Source organism: Rhipicephalus sanguineus, chromosome 2 (assembly GCF_013339695.2).
Source record: "Rhipicephalus sanguineus isolate Rsan-2018 chromosome 2, BIME_Rsan_1.4, whole genome shotgun sequence".
Taxonomy (NCBI): domain Eukaryota; kingdom Metazoa; phylum Arthropoda; class Arachnida; order Ixodida; family Ixodidae; genus Rhipicephalus; species Rhipicephalus sanguineus.
Genome location: NC_051177.1, coordinates 18,165,848 through 18,179,155, shown reverse-complemented (window position 1 = coordinate 18,179,155; position 13,308 = coordinate 18,165,848). Strand labels below are relative to the sequence as shown.

Sequence of the window (13,308 nt, the reverse complement as noted above, 5' to 3'; positions counted from 1 at the left end):
CGTGATAAATGTGTGTGTGCCACACGTGTCTAGATGAAAAGGTTTGACGTCGTACGCGACAGGATTTTCGCGTTATTCATGTCATGACCGGACACTCATATTCGTCAAATCCTCTCAACCTCCTGCCATGCCAATTTTGGTCTACACCAAGTTAGGGAGGCGATCATGACAGCACCCAGACGTAGGCGACTAGATAGATAGATAGATAGATAGAAACGCTCAAAGTGCCAAAGGTATGGATGCAAACGGTGCCTCCACATCTTTATACGCAGCTGTGCGTGATTGCAGAGCGCCGGAAGCCTCCAGACTGTCCCCGCCTTGACCCTAATCTCAGTCTTGTTCTTCAACATCGTGCTTCTTGGGATGCTGTACACAGCGGCGACGTCGGACTTTTCTCTGCGTTCGAGTGCGTTGATTATCACTAATAATAATAATAATTGTTCGGGTTTGACGTCCCAAAACCACGATATGATTATGAGAGACGCCGTAGTGGAGGGCTCCGAAAAGTTCGACGACCTGGAGTTCTTTAACCTGCGCCTAAATCTAAGTACACGGGCCTCAGGCATTTTCGCCTCCATTGAAAATGCGGCCGTCTCGGCCGGGATTGATTATCGCTAGCTTTGCGGAAAACAGCAGGCTCTCCCGTTTCGCGGCAGTCATCGCGTTAATAACACTAGGTTATAGGGTTTTACGTCCCAAAACCAACCATCGCGTTAACAAAGGGCGAGTCGGGGAAAAGCGAACGGCTACCGCGCACAAAGAGGGCGACGGGCGCGACGACGAGCAGTCATGGGAGAAAGCACGTGATGGCAAGCGATAGTTTCTGGATGGACGAATGGATGCTGTGAGCGTCCCCTTTATGACGCGGCGGAGGCCTGCGCCACCAAGCTCGAAAAAAAGCCACTCTCTCCGCGCGGCGTCTTCCTAACCACACCGCCCACTCTCCCAAATGCATGCGGAGAGGCCCCCTTAGGTTAGTAAGAGCCAACCTATAGTCAGGAAAAGCAAACTTCTTGGTGCGTTTTGCGCGGTCCGAATTTCGATGCATGAAGAGTTCCGGCCTCAATACATAGGCTTACCAGAACCAAAATCAACAATTGCTCTCCATAACAACATCGAAACGTATACCTGATGATTTACCCTCAGTGCAAGACGACGCAACGCGATGGCTGATTTCACCCCGTATTTCTCCTTGTCAGGGCAGTGGGCCAAGTTCAGTTCAATGGGTGCGGTCGCGTCTGTGTGCTTTCTGCAAGGTTGCTACGTAATCACAGTTACCGGTGGTACTAGAAAAGATATAACTAAAGTTGTACGACGTGCATGCGAAGCACACCTAACGTATAACGTATTGCTGTGACCTAGCGTACACTGAACAAACCAATGAACCTCAATCCTGCCCTCAACCACAGAATTACGTCTAGAACTACGTAATGCTGCACCAGGATATGGCTTGCGTAGGACTCGAGGCCGTCACCTAGGCCGGGGTGCTTGTAGCCCCACCCCACCCAATGACGCCGGACATGTCCAATAAAGTTTTTACTCACTCACTCCTGTGTGTAGCGATTAAGTGTGCGCAGGCGCGCAGGTTCGGCCTACCCCTTATAAACGCGTTTCCGGAATAAAAAGAAGTTTCAGTTGATAGTCAGCGCTGTGTCCTGTCGTATGTGTGCCTTAGAAAGTTTTCTCGTCCTTTTCGCGCTGTAACATAATGAATGCTTGATTGTGAGTAGTATAGACAAATAATTTCCGAGTGTTAGCGGCCCACGAATTATTTTTTTAACCATGCATGACATTCTCAGTATCTGAAACCAAAACGACCTAAAAAAGATCGAGGATATATAATCGGCATTCGGAGAAAACTAATAATGGCGAGCTCCAGGATCAACTGGAGTTGGTTCATCCTGGAGTTGGTTCATCCATCCAAACCAGGACATGATAGGCTACCTCTTCCCAGCCATGGCTGATGTACTTACCCCTTTAGGTGATAATAACTCTGACCCAAATGGCATAGTCAGGGTGGCAAGATCTCATTTGTTCGCTGCCCGGTAATATACTAGCTCGTGCATTAATCGTACGTTAGACACAGATACCTTAGTATTAGAAGTCAGCCCTCGACCTCGCATGTACCGATGCACCTCCTCGGCCCATTTGGCGTAAACTCGGCAAAATTTCAGAGCGAAAGCTGTTATGAGATCCCAACAAGAGCCGGTTTTGGTGGCGCAGTTTTTCGCCGCCACCGCCGCTCGTAACCGCTATCGCGTACAATAAAAAAAAAAGAAATCCAGGAACGAGCGGGATTTGAACCCAAGCCCCTTGCATGGCAGTCGAGTATTCTACCACAGAGCCACACCGGTGCTTGAAACTCCTTTGAAAAAAGACCCTCTTCAGGTTTCACGTCGGGAAAGGATTTGCGTTAACAGATGTAACATAGCGTGGTAAAGAAAAAAATAACAACCGGCGTCGCTGCCGCTGGGAGGCGGCACCCACCAGCGACAAGCTGACCGACCAACTTTGGGCCGTCCGGCAAGCCGAGGATGCCGCCCGGGTCCAAGGGCTTCAAGCCGTCACCTGACGCCATCATCATCGACGGAGAGTGGGACGGGACGGGTTAATCCCCTCTTCCCCCCGCCTCGCCCGGACTTTTAATAAAGTTCATTCACTCACTGACCAGGCGTCACACAAAGCGAAGTGCATAACGAGTATGTGGTTTAAAGCTTCCCATCAATTATAAATAGCTCAGCCATAATTCTTCATCGTTATTAGTCAGAGCATGCGTTAACAAAGAGCACATAATGTGATGTGCAGCGGGTACCTCTCTTCTCCGCAGAATGATGGATAATGGCACAGTGGGTACTTCCTACTTCGCATAATTATGATGACTTATGGCGTAGTAGGTAGCTTGCAGCTGTACTTGTTGTAGCCACCCCAAGAGAGTTTACGATGGGCTCCAGAAAGGCAGCTCCTCCAGCTTTCGCTGTGACTGCTGTTCCGCTCAGGCCTGGCGTTCTTGCTTCGCATCAGAGCGCCCCCCCCCCCCCTCCAAGCGAAGAATTCACGGCATTACTACTGATGCATTTGTACCACGACTCATGCAAACTCCTATGTGCGATGTAATGGTTATTTAGCATTGTTTCCTAAGCCGGTCCGATCACCTAGTGTCGGTACATCCCGCCACAAACTCTAAGCTAATTGTCTCACCGTCATCACACTCTTCCTTGTCCTAAACCTGGCTGGCTTGCCATCCAAGCAGTTTTTGCACGATAAGCTCGGTGATAGCCTGATTTCATTGCGCGTGCGAACAGATTATTCGCGTGATAACTTCAATAAAGCTGAGGCGTAGGAAACCTTGCTCAATTGGTAGGCCCTACACATCGTAACATGGTGTCAGCCTATTCTAAGTGACAACGCACTTTCAAATGCTTAATGAACTTATCAAGTGAGTTCCCAGGCTGTCGACATTACATCTCAGTCGCTCTCTTAAAGAGGCAACCGCCTTCATTCTTGCAAAGAAATGTTCTATTTGACAATTTGGAATGCCTGGATCTTCGCGAACAAGTTTCGCCTGCGGTTTGGCGCGGCTGGCACCAACGCTGCGTAGCTTTCGCACAAAATTACGGCTTGCGACGTCTGCAGCTGCGAAGCAATGTGTCTGCTTTTGTGTCACCGTCGTCGTCGATGTAACGCTTCTTCTTCTACTACTTTGAGCCAAGGAAGCTGCATTGAGTTTTCTAGTCGACCAGCTACCCATTCCATCCAGCGACTATGCGTTGTCTATCCCCTGTCGCTTAAATCCGCTAAAGGAGCTTGTTGAACAGCTTCTTTTCATTTTACTAGGCAGTCTTTTTATCTCAACGCCCACACTCAGCTCAAACAATTAATCGGCACGATGTAAAAGCGTAGTCAGCATCTGTTCACGAAATCCGAGTTCTCGTAGATGCATGAAGACTCCGACACAAAGGTGAGAAAAAATTTGCAAAATTTGCATTTGGCATTGGTCATCTATACGAACACTTAACAGACCGGCGAGAAGGAAGTAAAACGTACAAATAGGCTCAAAGTAAATCCCGAGAGGCCAAGTAGTTTCTTTTCACGTAAAGATTTTCGATCGTCACATCACCATTCCGCCAGAATTGCCCACCAAACACATGTCCGACGAAATGACATCTTTCAAAGTTTGTCTACAAAGCTATGTATAAAAACAAAATCGTTCGAATTTTTTCGTTACTTTTTCTAGTTGGTTCTGCGGCATCCTTAAGAACATACGTAAGCGTCTTACAAAAGGATGCGCCATTTGAAGCATACTCCTATCTTCATAATCAGCATTTGACTTACTCCGGTTCCAACATATCGTCTATCTATCTATCTATCTATCTATCTATCTATCTATCTATCTATCTATCTATCTATCTATCTATCTATCTATCTATCTATCTATCTATCTATCTATCTATCTATCTATCTATCTATCTATCTATCTATCTATCTATCTATCTATCTATCTATCTATCTATCTATCTATCTATCTATCTATCTATCTATCTATCTATCTATCTATCTATCTATCTATCTATCTATCTATCTATCTATCTATCTATCTATCTATCTATCTATCTATCTATCTATCTATCTAACCTCCTCCTCCATTTTGCATAATACTAATTGGCAACGTCGGAAGGAACACATTTTGGTACGTTCATTCGTTATATTCAAAGTCATTAGAAATATGGCTATCGCAATATAGAATGCCGCCCTGTGAAATATTCTGGAAAAAGAAAGAGGATAATTCATCACAGGACAGGCGGAAATGTATACGTGAGAAAGTATGCTGCAGCCTATTACCACGCAGAAAAAATTAAACGAAAAATAAATATACGAGGTGTGAAAGAAAACAAGAAGAAATGAAGCGCATGTACGGTTACACTGCGTTTTTTTTTTTTTTTACGAGAAGTAGGTATAGAGGAAAGGCACGGTGGTACATACGCCTGGAAGAGAGCTCGAGCAGACTCATTTCGCTTACACATTTGTGTGACCAATTTGTTGGTAATTTAATTTATTTAACAATTCTGGAGATTTTGGAAATTTTCATCGCCGGTTTCTTTATGACATTTTATTTTCGAATGAACATGAATATGGAGAACATTCATAAGCGTTATGAAGAAATGAGAAAATAAGAATATAGGCAAGTATTCGTCCATTCAAATGCTGGATCTACAACTAAAGTGTAGGGCGCCGGAAGATTTCCTTAAACGGGACTTGAGGAACGCTAACAAAAAAGAAACGTGGATGCATTCTGCGCAATGTCAGAGGTTCGATAGCCAAATCGTTAGTTATTCAGTTCGTTCATCAATGTCGCATGAGCGCGCCTTGCAACTGCAATGGCAACGCACCGTGAGGATGAACGTTTTTCGTAGACTCTCACTTTGACGCGATAAGTACTCACCAACGTGTAGACGCCGCATGCCACGCTGCCACTGCGCAGCGTTTTCCAGCAGCAGCACGACTTTAGGATTGCCATTGTCCAGCGCAGTGTCTGTCAAACAAGACGATGAGTAGAAGTGGAACCGTCGAATCGAACACAAATATCTTTCGATGACATGCCAGTCGGCATCAAGGCCAGGCCACGCTTAACCACCGGAGACGCATGTTTCCTCTCCCTCCAAACGAGCGTCCGTCGACAGAGGGAAACGCGCGACGGTCGAGCGAGGCGAAACAGCGGCCGGCCAGAGCGGATCGAGCAAACTCCAGTGAGCTCAAAACTCCGAGTGCCTCTAGCCGCCGCCGGTTCCCCAGAAAAAATAAAAGGAGGGGAGGAGTAAAGGGATGCTCCCTCTGTCCCTTTCCCCTCATTTGCGCATGCGCAGTGCGTCTTGATTCAGTGGTGGCGCTACGAACTAGAGCGAGCGAACAATATGCCACCGGTGAGGGAAGCGCCTTCATCCGCTCCCCTTCGCTTCCCTCATGCTGCTCGTTCTTCCCCTAGTTCCTTGTCCTACACCTGCTAGGTTTGCCTTGCAGCGGCTTTAAAACGCGTTTCTTAAAAGCTCAAGTTCCACCACTCTGAACGTTTTTTGTTGCTTTCGGGCATCCGTGGCCCAGCGGCATTTTACTGCTGAGCACGAGGTAGCGCGTTCGATTCTAGAACGAAGCGCCCATATTTCAATGCGGGGGAAAGCAAGAACACTTGCGGATCCAGCTTCCGTTCACGGTAAGGATCTCCGGCTGGTCGGAGCCTGAGATAGCATAATTTTGATTAGCGGAAGAGACTTATTACAGAATACGATTGTGGAATACCAGTACTGACATGTTACTTGAATTGTAAAATCGCCACTTGCGGTCTTTCATCCATAAGATTTCACAAAAGCTATCTACAAGACAATGTAATCGGCGAAAAGTCGTGAAGATTTGACACTCCGGAACGTAAGTGCTGCAACACTCTTTTAGAGGCCTTTAATTCCTCGCAACTTACTCATAATTCTCTAAATATAGTTCATTTTCAAGCGAAGCTGGGCCTTGTCGTTATTGTACTCATCATAACAATCTTCGTAGCTGCATGGCAGTGTGTTCAGTTTCAAGATCATGCACTGGAAGATTACTAGAAAGGTCTCACACGCTCAAGTGGAGCCTCGTCGAGACGGCACCGAAATTACATCGTGGGAAAATCGAAAGCGACGAAGCCCTCAGCCGAGATAGAAATCGCACATTTGCAGCTCTTCACCATCGTCATCTGCTTTCTGCGAACAGTGAAAGCGGCACCGAACCTTGTTACGTGTAAAGAATAGACAAAGATCCAGTCGACAGCCGTTTAGCTGTGAGGCTTTTTCACTGACGCACCCAGAAACACAATCAGCTCCCAATTTCTGCTCAACACTAGTGAAGTGGCCCCGCGCGCTTTGGCGCAATGTGCTGGTCGGACATAGAAGGCAGGTAAGTAACACAGCCTAAATTGCAATACTAAAAGCATTTAGGTGCATAGATGCTGGCGGTAGTTTTTATGTTATCCGGCTGCAGGTCACCTCCCTCGCATTTCCAGAATCCGTGCTTCAGTTTTGAGAAAAGGTCGAGCTTCAATGTAACGTTGGCCGACCTTCCTGCTGGTACGTATTCGACAGACGATGTGCCTTTTTTTTTCTTTCCTTTTTTCAAGCAAAGCTGAGAACTGGTGAACTCCGTGTGCCCTATTGCCGCTATTGAGGCGTCTTTTACATAGACTAAATGCAGGAAAGCTGAAAACTTTGGAGACAGTTGGGACGTGATTTATTGCGGGTCTCATATTGGTCTGAGAGACACGATGATGAACAAGACGTGTTAGTAAAACACTAGTTGTTCCTTGAATTCATTCCTGCTAGAGAAAAAAAATGATCTATTTTGTTTTGTTTTTTTTTCTTTAATAAAGAATGATCCCGCATATCCCTTTGGCTTTACCGTAGGGGATGCAGCACGGTTGTGAAAAACTCTTCATCTTCGCAACGTATTTGCTCCTCAGGCAGATTGTAAACGGATATAAGGCTCGTTCACACCTGCGACTAGCACCGGTCGCGCGACCTATTCGCGACTGGCGACCAAAAAGCAAGTCCAGGCAAACGATGTCCACACCTGCGTGCAACTTGTGACCGTCACCACACAGAATTCGCGTTTGCCCGCATTGTCATTGCCCCGTAAAATAAGCTGACGTCCATTTCCTGCGCATCCGATTGGTTCAGACGCTGCAGTCGCGCGACTGAAAAATATAACAGCGAGCGACTGGGCAAAAGCAGTCGCTTTGGACTAGATCGCGCGACCGATGCTAGTCGCATGTGTAAACGAGCCTATAGTGCGCGTGGCGACGGCACTCTCCACAGGGAATGCACGCGCGTAACACCTTAGATGAACTAGGCTATTATAGTTTCCTTTTTAGTTTTTAGGCTGTTCTCTGGGAAGTCAACATAATACCGCTTTGCAGAAACTGCTTCGGAAACAGAACTTCAGCATGTACACTTACAAAAGGACAACGATGCAAATTTCTGCGGAGTGATGAATTCCTTCTAATATTACGCGGGAAACCGAAACAGAAGAGTCAATGAGGGCAATGCTCGCGCCCTTTGGTGACGCCCAGTGTGATATCATTGTTTCGATTGCGCTGCGGGGTGAGTATGAGCAGCGCTGTTATCAAGCAACTATCCCAGCCAGTGCAGCAGCAACGAAGTGCCGAAGATAGCGCCGCATGAGGAAGGCGCTCGCTCATCCGAAGAACGACTGTTCTACTTCGAACCCCTCAATTTTTTTAACACGAAAGTGTTTTATGCCGGGGTCCACCAAGACTTTCATGACGTATTTCCGTCACGGAAGTACGTCAGCAAAATGAACGCCATCAGATAGCAAAGAAAAAGTTCCGTTGACGGGAATCGAACCCATGACCTCTTGGTCCGCGACAATGGCTGGCAGGCGTTTAGCCCACTGAGCTACCGCCAAACACATTACGGAGGTGACATGAACGCGCCTTTGCCTCTCACAGTGTTCTTGGATGGATGGATGCTATGACCTTCCCCTTTATAACGGGGTGGTGACATCTGTGCCACCAGGCTCGAAAAAACGAACAAAAAAAGCGCGCCCTTGCAACGACCCTCCCATTCGGCGCGTTTCCAATAGAAGTTCAATTTTCGTCAACGCTTTAACACACCGTGAGGTGGCGGCTTTAGCGCAAGCATCGTTCATAGCATCCATCCATATCGACAAATAGCTCTCCGACGCTCGCCTGCCTACGGTGGCCATAGCCTGGCTGTCGCACAGCGTTCCCCGCTCGCCCTGTGAGAAGTAACGGCCAGGCTAGAGGGAAGACACGACGCGCGTAGCGTTTCTCTTCGCATGTCACGATGCTTTGAAGGAGTGTATATCGAGTATCAGTGTTTATTGTGTGCTTGTTGATGCCATGTTTGCGCGGGATTCACCATATGCGGTGTCCACGTATATGTTAAGAATTTCAGCTACCGCAAGGGTTAAATCAATGTCATGGGCGTTTGTCGTCGGTACGGAGATATGCCACTAGGCGTCAATGTGAGTGCGATGCGTCCATATCAAGCGATGCTATACTGTTCCAAAGAACAGTAGACATTGTACAAGCTCTCATATACCAATGCACTATAAACAATAAACTACTTCTGTGACGACACGTTTCACTTGCGTGTTATACCGATTCCTATGAAGGAGGAATCAGTCATATTTTTTTTATTCCTTGACAGATTTCGTTTTACTTTTCGATTATGTGACCACGCATATTTATTATACACAACTAATGAAACCGACAGACAATTAGGCCAAGGAAAGCGTAGGGGACATTACTTGCGGTTTCTTAACTGTAGTGTAATGATTCTCACTCAAATTGAAAGGAAATAAAATGGACAAAAAATCACCCTTTCTGTCGGTGGAATCCGAAGCCACGTAATTCAAAGTATAATACAGAAAACGAGCCCCTCGCACAATTCCCCTTCTTTCGTACAGACGTATTTATGCCATTTTTGTGATTAAACATTCAGCTGAAAGTCAGCGCTCGTCCTGTTTTGGCACGTGTCTCTTCTCGTCCTTGTCCTGTTCATGCTGCCGAATTCCTTTGCTATGACCCAGCTAGGTAACTGCAAGATTCCTCTAGTAGTACAAACGCTCCGGCGAACTGGTAGGAAATTGATGGTTGTAGTTTGAGAATGAAGGGTTACATTTCAAGGCCAAAGCCTTGCATGCCTCACCAAACGAGAAGAGTGACCGTCGCCGTGAGCACGAACGACGCAAAAAGTCACGTGATCAGAGATTATGGCTTGATGACGTCATCGCACGAAATCATCGCATGGTCAAAGGCTGTCAATACCAGGTGAGGTGCAGAAAGCTTGCAATGCTTCTTATCCTGGAGGCAGCGTAAAACCGTCTTAGGCGCAGGAAGCTTTCAAAGGGGTGGGGGCAAAGATCAATACTTCGACTGCGAAGAAAAAGATGGCTCACAGTTATTCACAAGTTTACCAACACAGTCAGCGGGAGTGCCACTATCAGACCAGTAAGTTTTTAGATGCGAAAGCATCTTATGCTCGGGGCGGTGTCCGTTCTGCGGCGTCCGCATCCATACTGCGCATGCGCCAACTCTCCCCCTCTCCTCGCGGGAGCGCGAGGAGGTGGGGTGGAGAAGGTGGCGTGAGTGCCGCCTCCGCTTCGATTCTCCTCTCCCGTTTCTCTCTCTGCGTCACAGCTGTGCGCTCGTATATAATGCGGCGCGCTCTCGCTCCCGTTGCACTCTCCTTTGCAACGGCGCTATGAACGCTCGCGAAGCTGAACGTAAACGGCAACGCCGGCAAGCGAATCTCAAAGCTGCGAGGCTGCGAGAGCGCGCGTTCGCTGTGCTTCCGTCATTCTCTCTCTGTGCAACGGTGTGCGAAACTCCATGAACAACGTCAACGTCGGCGCTAGTTGCAGCGGCAGCGCCACCGCCGCGGAGCAGAGGAAGGCTCGGGAAGCCGAACGTAAACGTCAGCGTCGGCAAGCGGTAATTCATACGCCCTGACAACCACCGTCTTATAAGTCACATAAGAGAAACGGAAACTCGGTGCGCACCCCCGCGATGCTTTCGCATCCCACCATGGTTGCCCGTAGGGGGAGATGATGTGTAATTTTTGGTGTTTCTTTCTTCTTCTTTTTTGCGTTAAAGCCCCTTGACTTTCTCGTTATTTTCTTTCTTCAAGAAAAACTGCCCAACCAGTTTTAACTGAAGTTTATTTCTTCATTCACTCAAGCTTTCTTTTGTCCTGCGAACGAGGACGAACATTACAAACAGGACAGATTGATATTTGTCTGTTTACGACGGCGTATCGCGTTATAAAACCGACAAACATCTACACACAAAGGTACCAGTACGGGCATTATTTCATTTTTTTGGGGTGTGTTGTAATTTACCGCAGCTTTACGTTCAAGCAGCAACTTCGCCCCTCACTTAACGTCTGAAGTCAAGTTGAGTCAGGGGCAAAGGGCCCGTGCCTGTTAAGAACAAAGCGTTTTGATCAATGACCAAATGCCGCGTTCCAAGACAACCTCGATCGTCTAGATATATCTAAACAAAATAGAGGCGGCCAAGGCTAAATGGAACATCGGTAAGATTTGTAACGTACAAAATATTTGGTATTATATATTATATCTTATATTGTTTCACACATAATGCACAGATGGGCATCTAATAATGAGAATACAAAAAAAACTCACACACAGACAACAAAACGAGAATCATGCAGCCCGCAAGAGCACGTGAGAGAGAAAAAACGGGGCAAGCGTCATTCGGCAGAATAGCCTCACCTGTTGGCTGTGTTATTCCGATTTTAGTATTTGCTCAGATAGACAAACACGAACACAGTATTATCAAGGTCTTGCTCAGTGATCTCCTCGTATTGTGGTCTTGCAAGGAGAAGTTATATAAAAGTTCAATGTAGATTTTTGGGCCATTAACTCTCTAGTTAAACAGAGTTATCCTAACCTGTCAATCATTGCCAGCGAGTAGAGTAAGTGAGTGCCGTTCGCCATACAATTCGTTCGCGAATGTAGCACAAAACTTCATTTACCTAATTTAGCACATGCTCAGTTTTCTTCATGCTTTCGCCGTAGCCGCTGGATCGTCCGTCAGCCTATATCATACTATATATGTCATCATCAGCATATACATATACATATATATATATATATATATATATATATATATATATATATATATATATATATATATATATATATATATATATATATACCGCTCGATCCCACAAAATAAATATTCCTTTGTAAAAAAATTTATTGGTGGAATTAGTTTAGTAAAAACCTACTTCAATTTTCTGCATATTCGCTGTTAACTTCCAAGCCCTTTTCATACTGCTGTACCAGTTTCTTTAGTCCCCCTGCCTTGAAGTTCGCCGCCTGGGAATTCTTTGCTGTTTGAGTTGGTCGGTAAGCATTTTTGGTACCCACCTTGCACGCTCTTTGTGATATCCGAGCTGTTCAGTTACAATCGTGCAACTTGTGCATCTTAGCAAGCGCAGCGGAACAAACACAAGAGAAAAAGACAAGTAGTCACTAGACAGGACGGGCGCTAGTCCTGTCTACGTGTCATGTAATGCTAGTAGAATCGTGCAAATTACAGTCATGTAAGTACACTAATGTAAGGCTAGTACAATCGTGCAAATTGTATAGTGTGGCCTACAAGAGGAAATTCATCCGACAGACCTCTAACTGTCCGTCGTCCATCTAATCGCCATTCCCGGCCCACTTGTTGGACAGTTTCATTGGTCTGTATTCTGGACCTGCCACTCCGCTCTTCGTCGTGCACATTTGTGTTGCCATTTGTGAAGTCCTGACGCCATTTTCTGACCTTTCCTTCTTTCATCACTTTAGGCGCATAAGCTAGACACAACTCTATTAGTTTCACGCTGTTCATCCATCTCTTTCTTACTCTTCTTTCTTCTCTACCCTTTCCTTTCTATTATTCCCCCCCCCCCAAGTGTAGGGTAGCCAACCGAGCCAAAGCTTGGTTAACCTCCCTGCCTTTCCTCTTCTTATCTCTCTCTCTCCCCATAAATTTGAGAAGCTTATGATCCTTTTGCATGCAAAAATCGAATTACAGCTCGCACTTCACAACAGGCAGACATTGTTCGCAGACATTGTCGTTTGCATTCCCCGACAAGTACATGACTGCCGAGCCAGAACAATAAGTTCAGTACGTTCGCGAAGAATTAACAGATTGCGCTCCACAAATAAATCTTCATTCTGACGTGTAAATATTTAAAAAAAATTGAGGGGACGCTTAAGCTTCGCCTTTAAGAGTTGAACGCGATAGGGATATCCTGCCCCTAGTGCGCAGTTCGAACACTACGAGTGTTTAACAGAATGCGCGCACTAAGATGTGTGCCTTATGTAATGGGTAGCATACTTTAAACCAGGGGCAATTATGCGTGAGAAACTTTTTCGAAGTTGCGATGCACCCACTACGTGGTCTTAAAAGAATACGCGCAGTAATGTGCCTTCCGTAATGGGTGGCTGTCTTTAAACCACAAAGTCGTTATGATAATGACATGGTGTGACGCCCGATGGCAATGTTACGCTTGTACCACGCAATATTGCTGCGATATTAGATCTCGTACTGTGACACCTGTGTACAGGACGCGTATGTTTGTGAAGCATCAAAGTTACTTTCAGTGCAGCTCCAAGCAGAGGCGTGGCTGTGTGGTAGAACACCTGCATGCCACGCAGACGGCCTGGGTTCGATTCTCACCCGGGCCCAATATTTTTATTATTTACTTTATTTGCAGCTTTTTCGAT

The 13,308-nt window shown here is 46.3% G+C and overlaps 1 protein-coding gene across 3 annotated transcripts in view; it reads right to left on the bottom strand.

The window, feature by feature from the left end:
* LOC119382472 (uncharacterized) overlaps window positions 1–5,731 on the bottom strand; it is a 161,251-nt gene extending 155,520 nt beyond the window's left edge. The window contains exon 1 of one of the 3 annotated variants that reach the window (XM_049412210.1): window positions 5,441–5,731. In XM_049412210.1, coding sequence (XP_049268167.1) covers window positions 5,441–5,515 — 75 coding nt within the window. In that variant the 5' untranslated portion in view covers window positions 5,516–5,731. The remainder of the gene's footprint in view (window positions 1–5,440) is intronic. The other 2 variants (XM_049412209.1, XM_037650181.2) reach the window with 2 other exon arrangements.
* Between the last annotated feature and the right edge of the window lie 7,577 nt (window positions 5,732–13,308).